Source organism: Acartia tonsa, chromosome 14, assembly GCF_053477335.1.
Source record: "Acartia tonsa isolate MP-2025a chromosome 14, ASM5347733v1, whole genome shotgun sequence".
NCBI lineage: Eukaryota > Metazoa > Arthropoda > Copepoda > Calanoida > Acartiidae > Acartia > Acartia tonsa.
Window position 1 is genome coordinate 9122137 of NC_137273.1, and position 20097 is coordinate 9142233.

The 20097-nt window shown below is 32.5% G+C and overlaps 3 protein-coding genes across 4 annotated transcripts in view; 2 read left to right on the forward strand and 1 right to left on the reverse strand.

Annotated features, from left to right (window-relative positions):
- The window catches only part of LOC145306674 (stAR-related lipid transfer protein 7, mitochondrial), a 15177-nt gene extending 13376 nt beyond the window's left edge, over positions 1-1801 (reverse strand). The window contains exons 1-4 of the mRNA XM_080148977.1: positions 1098-1801; positions 883-956; positions 577-672; positions 57-192 (exon numbers count right to left, since the gene is read on the reverse strand). Coding sequence (XP_080005103.1) covers positions 57-192; positions 577-672; positions 883-956; positions 1098-1259 — 468 coding nt within the window. The 5' untranslated portion in view covers positions 1260-1801. The remainder of the gene's footprint in view (positions 1-56; positions 193-576; positions 673-882; positions 957-1097) is intronic.
- The window catches only part of LOC145306673 (exostosin-1b-like), a 145207-nt gene that overhangs the window by 120527 nt on the left and 4583 nt on the right, over positions 1-20097 (forward strand). The window contains exons 2-15 of one of the 2 annotated variants that reach the window (XM_080148974.1): positions 3678-3784; positions 6676-6746; positions 6971-7058; positions 7332-7406; positions 7636-7702; positions 9111-9157; positions 9439-9530; positions 14000-14110; positions 14358-14426; positions 14532-14599; positions 14982-15043; positions 15274-15397; positions 16189-16332; positions 19752-19810. In XM_080148974.1, the coding sequence (XP_080005100.1) occupies positions 3711-3784; positions 6676-6746; positions 6971-7058; positions 7332-7406; positions 7636-7702; positions 9111-9157; positions 9439-9530; positions 14000-14110; positions 14358-14426; positions 14532-14599; positions 14982-15043; positions 15274-15397; positions 16189-16332; positions 19752-19810 (1151 nt within the window). In that variant the 5' untranslated portion in view covers positions 3678-3710. The remainder of the gene's footprint in view (positions 1-3677; positions 3785-6675; positions 6747-6970; positions 7059-7331; positions 7407-7635; positions 7703-9110; positions 9158-9438; positions 9531-13999; positions 14111-14357; positions 14427-14531; positions 14600-14981; positions 15044-15273; positions 15398-16188; positions 16333-19751; positions 19811-20097) is intronic. The other variant, XM_080148975.1, reaches the window with a different exon arrangement.
- On the forward strand, positions 2477-3641 carry Pdrg1 (Pdrg1 prefoldin-like subunit). Its single transcript, XM_080148988.1, has 6 exons — positions 2477-2684; positions 2759-2800; positions 2952-3030; positions 3110-3195; positions 3268-3381; positions 3518-3641. The coding sequence occupies exons 1-6, from the start codon at positions 2652-2654 to the stop codon at positions 3605-3607; spliced, it is 444 nt and encodes a 147-aa protein (XP_080005114.1). The 5' UTR covers positions 2477-2651; the 3' UTR covers positions 3608-3641.

A 20097-nucleotide genomic window follows, 5' to 3' on the forward strand; every position in this document is an offset into this window, starting at 1 on the left:
AGGTTTCATCAAACATTTCTATGGGATGTTTTATAGTTATAAATAAATAGACTTACCATAGTAAGCTCTTTGCAGTTATCAATTTGTTGTGAGTATTTAATAATATCAGTCTCAGATGCTCGCATTTCGTCCCAATCAAATGAAGAAGCTTGAAAAACTGTAGCACCCAACAGTAGATGGCGAGATCTTAATCTATATAAAACAAATTTAATCAAGTTGTCACCTTCTTTCATATAAATCAAACTGTAAGACAATTGGTATAAGGCTGATTTGTTTGCAATAGACATAAGGGGTAGTCTCCTGAAAGGTATTTAGATATTTAGGTATACTTGCACATAATTTGTCAGTTTTCACTACTATGCACATCAATCTCATTGGTATAAATTTAAGTTTTGTTGATCTAAAAGTTACAAAAAATAATAAAGTGTTTAGGTGTCTTAAAATCAACTTTACTTCAAAATTTATCTTTATATTTAGATTTCTATGCATCTCTTAAAGACTGTATTTGCTTGTTTGATTTACCAATTCTAAAGCTTGCTGAGTAGCTTTGATAATAAAACAAAAATTGAATATTACCTAAAACTTTTGACAAGAGCAGACGCGAAAGCTTTAAGGCGTTCAGAACCGTAAATTTGTCCATACATGCCAGACAAAGAATTTATTTGTTTCAACCTAAAATTTATACAAGGCATTAGAAACATTACACAGTATGATTTTAACACGATTGGCTGCGTAAAATACGCAATGATTTGTGTATCATTAAAAATATGACTGAGAATAAGGATGAGTAATGAGAAGACATACATGCAATCTTAATCCTTTTCGCAGCAGCTAAGTAGTATAATTGGAAGTGAAAAGAAATTAATATGTAATAAAGTTTACCTATTTGATGCTATCACGTCGATTTGTAAAACTGTATTTTTCATTAACAGAACCGAATCTGCAAACAGCTTTGCCTAAACAAATGAAAAGGTTTGGTAGGAAATGCTTGAGGATAGGTATCATTTTGTTTCTTCACAAGAGGATCTCATTCATTTTACATACCTATATCCAACAATTTTTAAGGTTATCGATCTCCTTAAAACAACATGCATTACCTTAGATTTATGTAGTCTTGCCAGCAAACTGCTGAAAACGAAGAAATCTTTCTGGGGTGGTCTGGTAGAAAAGTTGGCTGCAAATGCTGCGCCAAACGGCGTTGAATTACCAGCACTGCGACCCAGAACCATTCCTACTCCAGCTCCTTTAACCAACGCCATTATTGATAAATTCTATTGGAAAAAAAAACACAATTAGTACCTTGTACATATTGTATTTTCATTGTGGGGAGCATGAACACTGAGGCGTTTTATAGGGCAAGATCTTCACTGTCTATAGACTTTAGATTTTACAAGAAAGTTTTAAATTTAAGCACTATATAACAAAAGCCAATACATACAATTAAGCATTATACTTTAAAACTAAAAACTTTTCATATCATTACATAAATATCAAACAACAATTCTATATAGTGCTCTCTATAAAGTTTCAAATCATTTAGAACTGTTATTAACAATAAAAACACAGGGTAGTTTAAGATTTTTGAAGTCCTTAAAAATTTTACATTTTTTTTTTTTTTTCATGGATCTTATTAAATGAAAAAAATTAATTTTCTATAAATTTACTACTAAAAACTGTAAATATCACGTTTTCAATTATCAAATGACGCAAGTACGCTCATTTATAAGTATTACATACAAACAAGACGGTTACGCAAGCCCCAAAAATAACAAACGTTTAACGTATAATATTTTTGTCCCTCGAATTGTACTTGGAAAGCCATGAGTTGCCGTGGAAGAAATTAAGTTGCCAACTTTAAATATTTTCTAAGACCAATAATCATTAAATCAGTAATGAAAAATAAAAAAAATTACATCAAATGGTAATTATCATTACATAAGATATGTTTTATTGTTTTTTTTTATTTTACAAGATACTTGAAAGGCTGGAGGTACTTTCCTCTGAAATAGTTATTTAACGTCAACGGACCTATAAGAAGCATCACGTTAGTAAGAACCATGCCGTTTCAGCAGTTACAGAGACACTTCGCTACAAACACAGAGTCAGACCAACATCCTGTTACTTTTATATGGAGATTAACAAACCATTCTAATTGTATTGTTAAAAACGGCATTATGCAAATGTAGTTGGCGAGTTTTTGGGAAGCGCATTATTTTTAGAATGCCGCGAACAATCATGGACATTGGTAGGGACAATTATTCTCTGCATAATTTTTTAGTAAATTGTTAACAATATCTAGTAAACGTTAGATTTATTAATGCCACCATCAAATGTTTTGAATTTAACACATAAAATTCAAATTGTGTAAATATTGAATGTTTATATCAAAACTCTTTACAAAACTGCATAAAATTTCCTTACTTATTATAGGAAACTTTTGTATACAGATTTTCGTCCAATTTATTGTCTTCCTAACGCTCGAATGCCGCTGAATCAATTTATCTTATCAAAACACAAGGGAAGGATGAATAAAAGGGGTATTCAATAAATTTAATAGTTTAAGTCATAATTATAAATAAATTCTATGTATTTGATAAATTAAAAGTTTATTTTTTAAAATTATCTTAAAAATACAAAATAATTTAAATAAAATGGCAAGTCAAGAAGTAATTAAATTATTGGAGGTTTGTTCATTTTTATTTTTAATAAAATAATTGAACCATAAAAAAGTACTTTTTAATATTATTCTTAATTTTAGGATTTAGAAAGTGCAGGCGAAAAGGTGCTCTCTATTCGACAGGTATTTAATAATTTTTAAAAAAATTTACAACTTAACACAAATTAGTTTTTATATAAGTTTTAATGATAATATGATTGTGTTAATTACCTTCTAGATATTAACATCTTTTTGTATACAACACTTAAATCACTAAATTTTTTCATGTAATCAGGAAGTGATTGACTTGGACAGAAGACGAAATTCAAACCGAGAAGCAATTAGAAATCTTAAAAATCTTGCTAGAAGTGAAGGTAAATCTTTTGTTGAAATTATCACTATAGGACTGAAAAAATATTCTCAAAATGATTTTATTTTAACTTTTTTTTGTAGATTTTAACGAGAAAAAGATCTGGATTGCAATTGGAAATACTTTTCTGGAAATCAAGGGCAACCAAGCCCTGGAAAGATTAGAACAGGTTTGAAACTTTGGTAACATGATTTCAGATAATTTTTGAGCAAAAATAATTATAATGCTTTAAAATATTTAGGATCAAAAAGAACTAGACATTTCAATCAACAAATGCAGAAGTCGTTTGAAAGATAGGGTTAATGATCTTAGAGACATTGAAGGAAAGGAAGAATTGAAGGGTTTCGGTTTAAAGGTATTTTTTATTTTATTTTTCTTTAAAAAAAAATATTTTAAACATCATGTTTTTATAGTTCAGGAAGTCAAATTTTTTAAAATTAATAGGTAGCTAGTAAAACGAAAAGTTTCATATTAACTAATTTTATTTGTAGGCATTAGACAAAGATGAGATGCTAATGGTTCACCAAACAATTCAAAGTAATATTCCACCACCAAAGATGTATGATGCATCAAAGTTTTAAAATGGCTGTGCAAACAAAACAACATTTAAACGCATTTTATATGTAAAGAAATTTTTATTGATTTTTTTCCAGAAAAAAATGGCATAGAAAAAAAATATGAAAAATGAAATTACAGAGAAGATATTTGCTTCTCGCCCTTTTCCTGGTGGCATGTGTTCTTCTCTACAGATATTTCAGGTTGTAGATTAAATACATTTTAAATCATCCAAAAATACTTTCTTACAGAGAAATATAAAGAAATTGCTCATGATACAGAGAAGAGGAAATTAGAAAAGTCAATCTCAAAGTGAAGCTGAATATTTAAAAAAAATTCATAGAGAAACCAAATTCCTCCTGAAAATCCTTACAAAAAAAATAACAGTCTTGAATTTCATTTCCTCAACAACGCTTAAGACAAACATTAATTTGTACTATCTTAATAAGGGGGGGGGGGGGGAAGTTTGTACAGTTATAGGAAATGAAATTCAGTATAAAAGTTTGGGAGGGCCGTGTGGGCTTGTTTTTATAGTTATCAACCTAATTCTTTTTGTAGGCTCTCTTATATGACTGGATGTACACATAAAACTTTGAAAATTGAATTTCGGCACTTTCCTTCTTGGGGCTTGTGGAGCACAAAAACCCCCCAAACGCTAAAAATATGAGTTCTGAGCTTATTTTTAAAGATATCAACCTGATTTTTAAAAAATAATACTTTTTTAACATAACTGAATCAACGAACCATTACAGATTTCATTTTGGGACTTTCCTTCTAGGGGCTTGTGGAGCAAAAGACCCCCAAAAACACTAAAATATGCATTCTGAGCTTATTTTTAAAGATATCAACCTGATTTTTTTTAAAAAATACTTTTTTAACATAACTGAATCAACGAACCATTACAGATTTCATTTTGGGACTTTCCTTCTAGGGGCTTGTGGAGCAAAAGACCCCCAAAAACACTAAAAATATGCGTTCTGAGCTTATTTTTAAAGATACCAACCTGGTTTTTTTTTAAATAATACTTTTTTAACATAACTGAATCAACGAACCATTACAGATTTCATTTTGGGACTTTCCTTCTAGGGGCTTGTGGAGCAAAAGATCAGAACTCATATTTTTAGTGTTTTTGGGGGTCTTTTGCTCCACTAGACCCTAAAAGAAAAGTCCAAAATGAAATCTGTAATGGTTCCTTAATTCAGGTATGTTAAGAAAGTTTTCTTTTAAAAAAATCAGGTTGACATCTTTAAAATAAGCTCAGAACTCATATTTTTATTGGTTTTGGGGTCTTTTGCTCCACAAGCCTTAGAAGGAAAGTCCCAAAATGAAATCTGTAATAGTTTGTTGCAGGGTTCTGGAGCCTTAGCCCGGAGCAGCAACATTTTTGGTGGAGCCGGATCCGGAGCCGTATTTTTCGTTAAAAACGGCTCCGGCTCCGGATTAGGTAAAAACGATTTTTTAAAGTAATATTATAATTTGGCAACGGTCTATTTCCATATAATAAACTGAAAAACTATTGTTACTTAACAAATAGACACACATCCTTCTACTTTTATATAGCTTTAATCAAATAAAAGCAAAATATTTTATATTATTTATTTTATTTTATCAAATTCAATAATGAAAAAGATTGATATATTAATTTTAAGGTAGGAGCCGGAGCCGCATCAAAATTATAAGGCTCCAACACCCTGGTTTGTTGATTAGGTTGTGTTAAAAAAGTATTATTAAAAAAATCAGAATGATATCTTTAAAAATAAGCTTAGAACTCTTATTTTTAGTGTTTTGTGGGTCTTTTGCTCCACAAGCCCCTAGAAAGAAAGTCCAAAATGAAATCTGTAATGGTCCGTTGATTCGGTTATGTTAAAAAAGTATTATTTAAAAAAATCAGGTTGATATCTTTTAAAATAAGCTTAGAACTCATATTTTTAGTGTTTTGGGGGGGTCTTTTGCTCCACAAGCCCCTAAAAGGAAAAATGTAATCTGTAATTGTTCGTTGATTCGGTTATGTTAAAAAAGTATTATTGAAAAAAAATCAGGTTGATATCTTTAAAAATAAGCTCAGAACGCATATTTTTAGTGTTTGGGGGGTTTTTGTGCTCCACAAGCCCCAAGAAGGAAAGTCCCAAAATGAAATCTGTAATGGTTCGTTGATTCAGTTATGTTAAAAAAGTATTATTTAAAAAAATCAGGTTGATATCTTTAAAAATAAGCTCAGAACGCATATTTTTAGTGTTTGGGGGGTTTTTATGCTCCACAAGCCCCAAGAAGGAAAGTCCCAAAATGAAATCTGTAATGGTTCGTTGATTCAGTTATGTTAAAAAGTATTATTTTTAAAAAAATCAGGTTGGTATCTTTAAAAATAAGCTCAGAACGCATATTTTTAGTGTTTGGGGGGTTTTTGTGCTCCACAAGCCCCTAGAAGGAAAGTCCCAAAATGAAATCTATAATGGTTCGTTGATCCAGTTATGTTAAAAAGTATTATTTTTAAAAAAATCAGGTTGGTATCTTTAAAAATAAGCTCAGAACGCATATTTTTAGTGTTTGGGGGGTTTTTGTGCTCCACAAGCCCCAAGAAGGAAAGTCCCAAAATGAAATCTGTAATGGTTCGTTGATTCAGTTATGTTAAAAAAGTATTATTTAAAAAAATCAGGTTGATATCTTTAAAAATAAGCTCAGAACGCATATTTTTAGTGTTTGGGGGGTTTTTATGCTCTACAAGCCCCAAGAAGGAAAGTCCCAAAATGAAATCTGTAATGATTCGTTGATTCAGTTATGTTAAAAGAGTATTATTAAAAAAAAATCAGGTTGATATCTTTAAAAATTAACTGAGAACTCATATTTTTTGTGTTTGGGGGGTTTTTGTGCTCCACAAGCCCTAAGAAGGAAAGTGCCGAAATTCAATTGTCAAAGTTTTATGTGTACATCCAGTCATATAAGAGAGCCTACAAAAAGAATTAGGTTGATAACTATAAAAACAAGCCCACACGGCCCTCCCAAACTTTTATACTGAATTTCATTTCCTATAACTGTACAAACTCCCCCCCCCCCCCCCCCCCCCTTAATTAAATATTAATTTCATTATTATTTACAGAATTCGTTTGCATTCCAAACATCCACCTGTATTGAATAGCTATATTTCCAGAGAAGAATTATTTAATCTAGGTATCAATATCAGTACTTTTTATAGTAAAATTATCATCTACTTGAAATTATGGGATATCAGACTGTCCGTCTGTCTGTCGGTAATTAAAATTATATTTTGTACCTATTAAGCCACATTACAGTTTACTGTTATTTTTGTCATAAATAATATTAAACTGTTGCAGCGATCTTTATGGACATAAATGTCCTTGTTTTACAACCAGCTGATATTGTTTGATTTGCAGCTAATTCTTTGCCAAGTAAAGAATTTGTATTGGACAATTCTCGATGTCGAATGGAAACTTGCTTCGACTTTGACAGATGTAACCATTTCAAGGAAATTATTGCTTTTTATCACTTTAATATCCTACTATCAGCTACGGGTAGAAAATAACACCCAACATAATATTATTTGAAAAGAATCTACTCTTAAACTGAAGTTTGCGGGACCAGTTATTATCAATTTAAAATGTTCATCAACGTAAGTGTTCGTTACATCAAACGAAGAAATGAAATCCCTTTGTACCAATTATTGCACCATTGTATTTTACAGATTTATAAACCATAGGTATAACAATAAAATATAGAAAAGCAATGATTATAATGCAAGGTTTACATATATCCAAACACAGAGAATCTTATTGTCAGCAATAGCTATCAAAATATTCTACAATCTATAAGAGGAAACAACATTATACTAAAATTTTAAATCAAATCTTTTGTAAAAAAAAGTATCACAACATCCATAGAAGATAAAAATTTAACAGCTAAGCAAACAGTTTGGACATTAAGGTTTTATTATACTATCAAGAATTGACATAAGTAATTTAAGGTTTTTAAGCTAACCAATGAAATATTTCGTCCATTGCAAAGTACTCTCCCTTCCTGAAGTGTATAATGATGTTAACATAGATTCTGGTTACTATACTGAAAATCCAGATGAAGCTTGTCTTTTTGTTCTCTCTATTGATACATTGGACAGGAAAATAAGATCAAAACAATTGTAGCGGGAAAATAATGGTTCCAATAAAATCATTTCTTCTTGAGAGTGAAAGTTTAAACACATTCTAAATAATTCAATTATTGATACGGTCTAAGGATTTAGTCACTGTTAAATAAAATAAACACCAGATTAGTTTTATAATTTATTTCACAAAGGTACTTTATAACTTCTGGCACTTATCACTGCTGTTTACAGTACATTAATAAAACTCAAGTTGTTCTAATAGAATTGATCATTTTCCTCTGAAATAAGCAAAAAATAAAGTAAAGTATAATATCAAAAGAACAACCTTTACACAATAAAATATGTTCTAAATAAGGGGGGGGGGAGTTTTGACACATTTGCGTAAACAGGGAGCATAGGCTTTATCTTTGGACTGAGAGGATAGGTTATTAGGGATAAAATCATTCTTATATGATGAATTTTCCCAAGTTTTAAGATTTTTTGGATAGGCCTCCAGGTTCCGGAGCTCCAGGCCTCCAGGTCCTCTCTGTACAGGTAAAAATGAAAAAAAAAATTTTTTTTGAAGAGTTAGAAGTAAACTTATGAAACAAAATTTGCATTTTTTTTCTTTAAATATGTGAATAACATTCAAAAATATGCATATTTTGTTTCATAGGTTGACTTCTAACTCTTAAAAAAAAAATTTATTTTTTTAATTTTTACCTGTACAGAGAGGACCTGGAGGCCTGGAGCTCCGGAACCTGGAGGCCTATCCAAAAAATCTTAAAACTTGGGAAAATTCATCATATAAGAATGATTTTATCCCTAATAACCTATCCTCTCAGTCCAAAGATAAAGCCTATGCTCCCTGTTTACGCAAATGTGTCAAAACTTCCCCCCCCCCCTTAATTAAAACACAAATTCTTAAAAATATATAATAGCAACATCACATTGTTCGAGATCTTACTCATTTTAATTTCAATAATTTACATCTAACCAGTTAGATGTGCAAGAGTGTGAACAGTACAAACGATTCATGGCTGGTTTGAACACTAAACATAACAAAAGAGTTATTAGCATGTAGTTACAATAAAATAGAATTGGATTGGAGTGATATAAAGCTGTTCTGCAACAATAATAATACTTATGAACCAGGATGATAATATATGACTCTGAAGGACTTGGGTAGATTGGAATAATTAGACAGATAAAAATATTTTTAATGATTCTCTCCCTTTTTTTTTAATGGAAAGGATTTAAATGACTATTTTTCATCTGAAACACAAAAAAGGAAGTTACATAATATACTGAATAACAAAAAACATTCACATTGAAAAAGAACAAATGCATTCAATAGTACGTAAGCTTTTAGTTAAATGGCATCACTAACCCCACCCCCCCCCACCACCCCCCCAATAAAATTTGATCATATTTGTTTTGACAGAGATTCGTTATCACAAGACTATATCCGTAATATGCAATACAGGTAAATATAAATATTTTAACTTTATATATTTTTTAAGACTTCAAATTGATATTCTATATGCAGTAGATGATGGGGAGAAGGGGGGGGGGGGGGTTGACTAGAGATAGATTAAAATATACACCTTTAAGAAACTCTTATGTTAAATAAAACTATATCAGTTTAGTGGTTAGGAATATACACTACACTCACACACACTCACAAAGAAAGACATCCTGTTACTTTTATATATGGACTGTACAAGCTATCTATCTTTTTTACCTACAATAGATAAATACTTTCAGAGTGGATAGTTTGGAACATTGGAATGGAGGACAAAATCATCTGATTTTCAATCTTTACTCGGGAACTTTTCCTAACTACACTGAAGATTTAGGTGTGTATTCCTTTCTTGTCATTCTATTTCTTTGTTTCAATTGGGAGAATTCAATTTCTGTGTGTCTTGTCCGTCTGTCATTACAATGATACTGATCTTAGCATTTTTTATCCACTTTCAATATGGTATAATCCAGCGTTTCGGAGCCGGAGCCAGGAGCCGCAACATTTTTGGTGAAACCGGAGTCGTATTTTTCGTTAAAAACGGCTCTGGCTCCAGATTAGCTAAAAATGATTTTTTAAAGTAATATTATAATTTGGCAACGGTCTATTTCCATATAATAAACTGAAAAACTATTGTTACTTTGTTCTGACCTGCATAGTATTTCAGCTTTACTGCCCACAGGTAGAATTTTAAAGTTTGTTTCTAGCCATTCTGTGTTGACTTCTGCAAATATTTCAACTTTATTTACACACAGTTTCTTATTCTTATTCAATAGTTTCTTACATCAATGGTGCGGTAAACCTAAAAAGAATAGACCATTAGACTAATCCAGATATCCTTTACAATAAATATATGCATTTTATTTAAAATTTAAAATGTTTAAAATTGATAAAAATAAAACTTTAGGAATGATTTTGAATTTAATATTTTATAGTGACAGAAAGTCAAACTTTACTTGCTTTTGCAAAAGAAATTGATTGAATTTGAATCATTGAAGAAAGAAATTAAAATAAATTTGTTTACAATAATAATTAAACTTACATAGTCTTTCTCAAGCATCTTTTACTTCAACATTTCTTGGCTGTCAACATCAATAACTTCATCACTCATAGCTTCTTCATCATTACTTTCATCATCATCTTTGGTATCATCATCAACTATATCATCATCTTTGGTATCATCATCAACTATATCATCATCTTGATCAGATCATCAGCAATCAACTCTTATCTCATCCTCTAGTACTTCTTTGTCAATGGGTGCTCCTTTGTCAATTGGTGCTCCTTGTCAGCTTGTGATTGTCAGCAGCTGCAGCTCTAAAAAAGATATACTTGAGGAGCTGGAAGATGATGATAATGAATCATCAGTTATTTTAAAGACTTGACTTAAGATTCTTTTGTTCAACACTATTAAAGATGACTTAAAGGACTCAATTGCTGATATTGATGAAATTGCTAGTTTCAAGGCTCTTTAAATTTGACTCTTAAATGTATGTACCTTTTTCAAGTGGCAGTTTTGCTTGTAGGCCACTTCTTGCAGGGTTCCCTCTCTACTGGGCTGGCTCCACTCCAAGCCACTCCTAAAGATCATCAGATTAGGATTGAATGGATACATAATCATCAGACAATTTAAACTATTCAGTGCCAGATTCAATTTTAAGGAGATCAACTTTGCTTGCATGAATTTGATTGCTTTAAACATCAGATAGCATTAAATTAAACTTTACACACCTGCAAGCTTCCCAACTCAAGCTCAACCCTTGTTTGGTAGGGTGTTGGGGATTTGAGTGCCAGACATTTATCCACAGTTGACCAACTCTAGTGTTGCTTGATCCTCCTCTCTGAACTCTACCAGATCATCTCTGTCACCATCACCATCAGCAGCAACAGTCCTTAACAAGACAAGATCAGGATCAACATCAACAATGCCTCAGCCCCACCTCTCTTGGCTACTGAGCAAATTGTAAAAAAGAGTCAAAATTCTACCTTTTTAAATCCTTGGTTTCTTTCAGATTGTTTCAGACATTCATTTTAAATAAAACACTTAGGATATCTGGAAAAAAAATTAACAATTAATAAGGTCTATTCATAAATTATCTTTCCTGCCTATGACTGCTAATTTAAGTTAAGTTAAGGGAATTAAATGCAGCAAAAGCAAAATCAAGAAAAGAATCATTTAGACTTTTACATTTACATAAGAATCATTAATATTGGCATCCTATTTACATAAAGCCTTACTCAAGCTAAACAAGTTTAAATAATAATTTCATAACTAAATCTTCTTGATCTTTGGTGGAAATAATCATCTGGAGGATCCTCTTGACAATGGGGACTCTTCTGCCAATGATGATCTAGAAAATTCAGAAGATTAAGGTGAAATTCCATTTTGCTGCTCTAGATGTACATTCTGTACATACTTAACAAATAGACACACATCCTTCTACTTTTATATAGCTTTAATAAAATAAAAGCAAAATAAACTGCGAACCAAAAAAATAGGCAAATCCGAATTTTCAGAATGGCAGCTTCATTATTCATTTGGGACGAATTTACGGTAAATATAATATGTAGATGCATCTTTTTGTTACAAGTTTCCACCGTTGATTTTTTATTAATTAGCACCAATGAAGCACAAGATTTCAAAAACAGCATTTTGGGTAAAAACTGGTGAACCAAAAAGATATGCAAATCCAAAACAAATCAATGGAAAAACCATTTTTTTGCACTTTTCTTCTGTTTTAAAGATTGATTCTGATAAATTCACAATTTTTTAAGGGATTTATGCATTAATTATTATGAAATGTAGTATAAGGTAGAAATTAATGATTTTTTAAAATAACAAATATTAGAAAAAAAGGAATTCAATCCCTATCACTTTAGAGGTCAGCTGCTGACCTCAAGTTTAATTGATGTAGCCTAATACATGTTAAAGATAAAAATTACTCTGAAAAGTATACAAAAATGCTTTTTAATGTGTTAAAAAAAAACATTTCTAAATCTTGATTTTAAGGATGATGTCCTTTCAGATGCTCCTATTGGTGATGATGGTGAGCCAAATGTTATCTAAGTACATGCCCATTACAACAACTTGTCTATCAACCTATGTACCATTTTCGGTAGTCATAGCAATCTCCAATGGAGCCTGATGACAAGAAATATAAACATCTTCTAAAAACGACAGTATTTACCTTATGCATTGGAGTAATTAAAATTGCAATTTTTTTCTTTTTTAATGCTGCTTTGCTGGAGGCTGCTATGAATACAAAAATTGAACCATAGTTCAATATATAAGTTGTCATCATGGTCATGCACTTTGATAACATTTGGCTCACCATCACTACCCATAGGAGCATCTTAAAGGCAATCATCCTTAAAATCAAGATTTTAAAATGGATTTTTTCAACACATTAAAAATCATTTTTGAATACTTTTGGGAGTAATTATTATTTTTAATATATACTTAGCTTCATCCATAAGACTGGAGGTCAGCAACTGTCCTCTAAAGTGATAGGGGTCGAATTACTTTTTTTCTAATATTTCTTATCTTAAAAAATCATTAATTTCCACCTTATACTACATTTCATAATAATTAATGCATAAATCCCTTTAAAAATTGTTAATTTATCAGAATCAATCTTTAAAACAGAAGAAAAGTGCAAAAAAATAGTTTTTCCATTGAATTATTTTGGATTTGCATATCTTTTTGGTTCTCCAGTTTTTACCCAAAATGCTGTTTTTGAGATCTTGTGCTTCATTGGTGCTGATTAATAAAAAAATTAACGGTGGAAACTTGTAACCAAAAGATGCTTTTACATTTTTTATTTACAGTAAAATCATCCTAAATGAATATTAAAGCTGCTATTCTGCAAATTCAGATTTGCCTATTTTTTTGGTTCGCAGTTTATTTTATATTATTTATTTTATTTTATCAAATTCAATAATGAACAAAAATTGATATCTATAATACAAAGTAGAACGATGTCTGTCTGTCTGTCCCTTAAGATCTCGGTAACCACTGAACCGATCGGATTCTACTCTTCAGGATATCTACCTATTGGTCCTGTGGTGGTTTTAAGCTATTTTCTTGGGGGGTGGGACACCCCCAACCCCCCCAAAAACCAAAAAATCCCCCCCCCCATTTTTTTTTTTTTTTTTTTTTTGAAGGAGATTTCCATGGTCCTTTACGATTTTTGCCATAATTTTTTTTTATCACCTCTTGGGGCAAAGTCCCTAGAGGCTAGGGGCGAAGCCGCTAGTCTATAATACAAAGTAGAACGATGTCTGTCTGTCCGTCTGTCTGTCTGTCTGTCTGTCCCATAAGATCTCGGTAACCACTGAACCGATCGGATTCTACTCTTCAGGGTATATACCTATTGGTCCTGTGGTGGTTTTAAGCTATTTTCTTGGGGGGTGGGACACCCCCAACCCACCAAAAACAAAAAAAATCCCCCCCCATTTTTTTTTTTTTTTTTTTTTTTTTAAAGATTTCCTTGGTCCTTTAACGAATTTTGCCTTAATTTTTTTTATCACCTATTGGGGCAAAGCCCCTAGAGGCTAGGGGCGAAGCCGCTAGTTTTAATTTTATGGTAGGAGCCGGAGCTGTATTTCCAGATACAACTCCGCGGAGCCGGAGCCGCATCAAAATTAAACGGCTCCGACATGCTGGTATAATCTAAAAGAGTAACGACATTTTAATTTAATTTTAATTTATATAGTAATACAATAACGACAATTTCCAGTCGTTTCTATTGTAAATTTGCTTTTAAGGGGGAAGTTCTTCTGAAAACTAATCTATTTTAAAATTAGGATTTGATATTGGCAAGGCTTTGTTAGCTAAAGCCAGCATAGCAACAGAGAATTACAGACCAAGTTTTGATATCTCTCTTCCTCTCTTTCACAAGACTCATCCAGATAGAGGTAAGTCTAGTTTTTTAGTTAGATATAGTTGGTCAGGCTTTTCTTTGATTGTAGTATTCAACTCGCAAAAAAATATGCATAAAATACGCCATAAGCAGAGATAATAAACATATATATAATGTGTGCGTATGTAGCCATAGTTTCTTAGTGTTTGGACCTAAGAAGTCATGGAGTATTACGAGATAATTTTGTAAATCTTATGGGAACAGAATTGTAATAGAAGAAGAGAAAAATTTACTTTTTTCAGGCGGAGACCCTGGGCTAATGAGAGATGCTATATTTCCCGCTAATCAACAGTATTTTCTGGCATTTAAAGGTAACTTTGATATTTTTTGGAACATTAGGTTTTGTCTTTTCATGTAGTTTTGAATACCTACATGGTTTAAAATACTTCTCTAAATTAAACTTTAATTTTGTTTAGGCAAACGTTATGTTTATGGAATTGGGAGTGAAACAAGAAACTCTTTATATCATCTCCACAATAAAAAGGTAAAGAGTCAGGGCCTTACTCTTTAGGGACAATGAACGATTGTACATCTCCAAAAAATTATTTGGACAATGTTAGTTTATACAAACTAACAAAGATTTTATAAGAAAAGTTTTAAAAATTCTATAAAATCAAGTATCAAACGAGTATCTCCGGGAGGGAATGGTTAGACGGATTCTACGCTTTCTATAATACATACTTTTTGTTTCTAACTGTGTAGATACAGGAATCACTGAAATAGTTATGACTTAATTATGTAACTGTGTAGATACAGGAATCATCAACTTAAAATCACTGAAATTGTGATGACTATTCATTAAGGGGAAAGGGAAGCTTTTTATTTAAATGGAATAGGTTTCCAAAAAACGACTGCTTATTGTTCAGGATTTAGCATTGGTTACAACATGTAAGCATGGTAAAAACTGGCAAGATATGCAAGACGAAAGGTAATGCAGTTTAGAAACCTAACACCTAATTGTACAAGACAACTAATATTTTGTTTGTGTCCTCTCCGCCAAGAAGTTCCAAGTATTAGTGTTAATGAGTTTCGCCTGTTTTTGGGCATTAATCAAGTATTAATCTCGAACATAATACTAAATCTTTTTCTATTTTGAATTTAAATCTCTACACATAATTGGTTGATTTGTTGGTCACGTGATGTACTTATTAATAATAGATGTGCCGAGGACAATGAGGAATATGACAAATGGGATTACACAAATCTGCTAACAAATTCTACATTCTGTCTCGTGCCCAGGGGAAGGAGACTAGGATCTTTTAGATTTTTGGAAACTTTGCAGGTAATCCTTTCTCATTAACAAAAATGAGGTAATAATAGTAGTGGGAACATTAACATTTTTAAAGCACTACAAAAAGATTGGGTTTTCAATGTTTTAAGATTTCAATGTTTACACGCACTAAGAAGGTTTAGTGGTTGCCATTATATTAAGATTAGGTTTTTAAAGTTTTTAAATCTTATCAAAAGTTTTAAATGATTTTTAAAGGTTTTCAATGTTTTCAAAAACATTGAGAAAAAAAATCTTTGAACTGGAAAACATTCAGAAAAAATCCTCCAATGAATACATCTAAAATTGTTTAAGCTGCTCTTTCTAGTGCTCCATGTAAAAATTACAGAATACAATATAAATCTTTTGTAACATGACCGGCGAAACCAAAGGACATAACAATTTGTATAATTGCTTTTTGGAAATGGGTATCTTCTCTAAAACATCAGCATTATCTATAATACAAAGTAGCTTGATGTCTGTCCGTCTGAAGCTTAAGGTCTTGGTAACCACTGAACTGATGGGCTCTACTCTTTAGGGAATAAACCTACAGGTCCTGTTGTGGTTTTAAGTTATTTTCTAGGCAAGAGGGACACCCCAATATCTTTTTTCCTTATATTTTTTTTCCTTAAATTAAAAAAAAAATATTTTTTCTTATCTCTTGAGACGAAGCCCCTAGAGGCTAGTAACGAAGCCGCTAGAATTTTAGCAGGCTAGAAAATCACAGCTTTACGGACAGTTGAATTATAGAGTTGCTTCACTACTATAACCTAACATTAGTCAACCCTGAGATAACGACTTTTCAGGCTGGGTGTGTACCTGTCATAATGTCTAACGGGTGGCAGCTGCCATTTGGCGAGGTGATAGACTGGCCGGCAGCTACCATCGCCATGGATGAGCGTCTCCTCCTGCAGGCCCCGGAAATCTTGAGAACTATTCCACAGCCACAGGTAACAATTATTTGGATGGAAGTAACATGGATACAGGAATAGGTTTATTGAGGCAATTTTCCAGTCCCCCTTCGCTTCCAAAAGAGGCTACCGGTGATACAACTAGTCTAAAATATTATCTACTAATAATATTAATCAGGGCAGGAGGTACTTCTTGAAGTACTGGGGGATATTGACGTCCCTCCCCTTACTAGTCACCCTTCCTTCCAGGGATATGGAAGGTTTGCGTAGGACTAACTATCCTACCTGTAAAATCACCACAGTTAGCGAAAACACCCACAGAACCTCAAACACTTATGGCTTTCACACAGCCAGAGGTGTCCATGAAACAAGAACTGTTGGAACTGATGCTCAGTTTACTGAGAATATGAAAGATGATGGTCAAATCCGAAAGGAAGCTATCAACTTGATGACAGGACCAATAAGTTCTAAGCAAAGCTGTAAGATAGGAACCTGGAATGTTAGAACAATGTATGAGTCAACTAAAACAGCCCAAGTAGTTAAAGAAATGACAAGTTACAAAATTGGAATACTTGGAATTGCGGAATGTAGATGGACAGGACAAGGACAAACTACAACCAAAGATGGCCACCTAATACTTTATTCTGGTCATGAAAGCCAACATATGTATGGTGTTGCTATAATTATTCAAAAACGACATGTCAATTCACTAATAGACTGGAAACCTATATCAGACAGAATAATTAAGGCTAGATTCCAATCAAGGCATTGCAAGTTGACCATTATCCAATGCTATGCCCCAACAAATGACAAAGATGGAGAAGTAAAACAAGATTTTTATGATCAACTGCAATCAATTAGAAACTCAGTACCCAAACATGACATGTGCCTAGTTCTTGGAGATATGAATGCTAAAGTAGGAACTGACAGGACTGGAGTAGAGAACGCAATGGGACACTTTGGTATAGGTACAAGAAATGAAAATGGAGAACTTTTAATTGAATTCTGTTTAAATAATGATATGGTTGTAGGAGGTACACTATTCCAACACAAAAACATTCACAAATATACCTGGACAACGCCTGATGGACAAACAAGAAACATGATTGACCACATTATGATCAATAGAATATGGGTCAAGTCAATGCAAGACTGTAGGAGTTACAGAGGAGCCGACATATTTAGTGACCATGAACTAGTTGTCAGTAAGATTAAATTAAAGCTGAAGCGTACTGGCCATGATAAAAAGAGTGAGATTGGTAGACAATATGATTCTTCAAGATTAAAGGACCCTGTGATAAAGAATGAATTTGTCTTAAAACTCAGAAATAGATTTCAAGTCTTAGAGGACCTAAATGACGAGACTGAGATCACATGGACTTCAATTAAAGAAAACTTTCAATCTACTGCTAAGGAAATCCTAGGACACAAGAAACCAGAGAAAAAGGACTGGATCTCTGAAGAAACATGGATCAAAATAGAAGAGAGAAAGAAGCTCAAAAACAAAATCCATAATGCTCAACATTTGGCTGACATGAGCAATTTAAAAGCTGAATATACTGCTAAAGACAAAGAAGTCAAAAAGTGCACAAGGAAAGACAAGAGAGATTACATTGACAATCTGGCTGAAAAGGCCCAAAGAGCAGCTGACTTTGGTAACATGAAAACAGTATACAACATAACCAAGCAATTAAGTGGCAAATATAGCAAAAAGAGTGGTGAAACTATCAAGGCTAAAGATGGTAAATTACTCACTACAGAAAAAGAAGTTGCTGAAAGGTGGAAATCACATTTTGAAGAAGTGTTGAACAGACCTGAACCAGAAATTACTGCTGAACCAGAACCAGGACATGAAATAGACATAGACACACGACCACCAACTATTCAAGAAGTTAAAGCTGCTATACATAGTCTAAAGAATGACAAAGCACCAGGACCTGACTTGATAACTGCCGAAATGCTTAAGGCAGACATAGATCTTTCTGCTAGGACTCTAACTGATCTCTTTGATAAAATTTGGAGGCAAGAAAAGATACCAACGGACTGGTCTAAAGGTATAATCATAAAACTACCTAAGAAGGGAGATTTGAACAATTGTGATAATTGGAGAGGAATTATGCTGCTTTCTATCCCAAGCAAGGTCCTATGTAAAGTTATTTTAAACAGAATTGATGAGAAAATTGACAATAAACTAAGAGAAGAACAAGCTGGATTCCGTGCTGGAAAGGGCTGTGTTGACCAAATTTTCACCCTTAGGACGGTTATTGAACAATGTGTTGAATTTAACAAGCCACTCCATGTAAATTTTGTTGATTTCTCTAAGGCCTTTGACTCCATACACAGACAAACACTTTGGAAAATACTAAGAAGTTATGGTATACCTGAAAAGATGATAATTATGATAACTAAATTCTATGACAACTTCCAAGCCTGTGTTTCAGTTGGAAACAATAAGACATCTGATTTCTTTAGAATAAGCACTGGAGTTAGACAGGGATGCATTTTATCACCTATTCTATTTATATTGGTCATTGACTGGGTGATGAAGAAAACCACAGAGGACAAAAAACGTGGTCTCCAGCTGGGCATTCTAGGACACCTAGAGGATCTGGACTTTGCTGATGACCTGGCACTGATTTCAGAAACAATCAAACATCTACAAGCTAAAACAGATAGACTAGTCAAATATGCAGGACAAGTCGGGCTCTTTGTCAATGTCAAGAAAACCGAAATTATGAATATACCTACAAACCCTGATCAAAATATAACAATAAATGGTGAACAATTGAAACAAAGCAACAAATTCACCTATCTGGGGAGTGTTATCAGCAGCGAAAATGGCTCAAAAGCTGATATTAAGACTAGGATTGATAAGGCTAGGGTTGCTTTCAACAGTCTACACAACGTTTGGAATTCAAAGAAACTTGCTCTGAAAACAAAAATCAGACTTTACAACAGTAATGTGAAATCAGTTCTTCTTTATGGAGCTGAATGCTGGAGAATTGTGAAAACTGAAACAAATCAACTTAATGCATTTCACAATAGCTGCCTAAGAAGAATTTGCAAAATATTCTGGCCAAACAAAATATCAAACATTGAGCTGCATGCTAAGACGAAGTGCAATAGTATTGAAGCAGAAGTGAAATATAAAAGACTAAGGTGGCTAGGACATGTGCTCAGAATGGAACAAAATAGGTTTCCAAAAAAGTGCTTAAAATGGAACCCCACCACTGGTAAACGTAAACGGGGACAACCAAAAATGACCTGGAGGCGGAGCACTGAAAAGGACCTCTTTGATTTGGAATTAACATGGGGAGAAGCTGAAGCACTTGCCAAAAAAAGAAATTCATGGAGGAACAAGGTGTCCGTATTCTCTGGACTCAAGAGTCAAAAAGAGAGATGCGCCTGATGAATAATATTAATGTTAATTTCTAAAATCATATTCATGAATTGTCTAGATATTCAAGTTACGGCAACAAACTCAAGCAATATGGGACATGTATCTATCTAGTGTAAGGTAAATTTTTTTATATATATTTTATGCTATAATCATGAAATGCATTGTTCTAAAGTCCTCTAAAAAGATGATTTCTTAGTAGTTTTATGGGGTAGGTATTTAGTTTATAGATAAAGAACTAGGTTGCTTTTAGTTTTCAAAATGTGAAAAATTGATATTGTTCTTTCGATTGTTTAAATACAATAACATTAATATTGTATACCACATAAGCTGATGATAAAATTGCTTGATAAATTGCAAAAATTGCAATTATGTTATAATTTTCACTCTCAAAGAATTGTTATAAT

Bases quoted from the DNA above. Each gene is read 5' to 3' on its own strand.
- Pdrg1 (XM_080148988.1), top strand. From the start codon at position 2,652: ATGGCAAGTCAAGAAGTAATTAAATTATTGGAG. The intron at 2,801-2,951 runs GTATTTAATAAT...TCATGTAATCAG, and splicing joins AGGTGCTCTCTATTCGACAG to GAAGTGATTGACTTGGACAG. The intron at 3,196-3,267 runs GTTTGAAACTTT...TAAAATATTTAG, and splicing joins CCCTGGAAAGATTAGAACAG to GATCAAAAAGAACTAGACAT.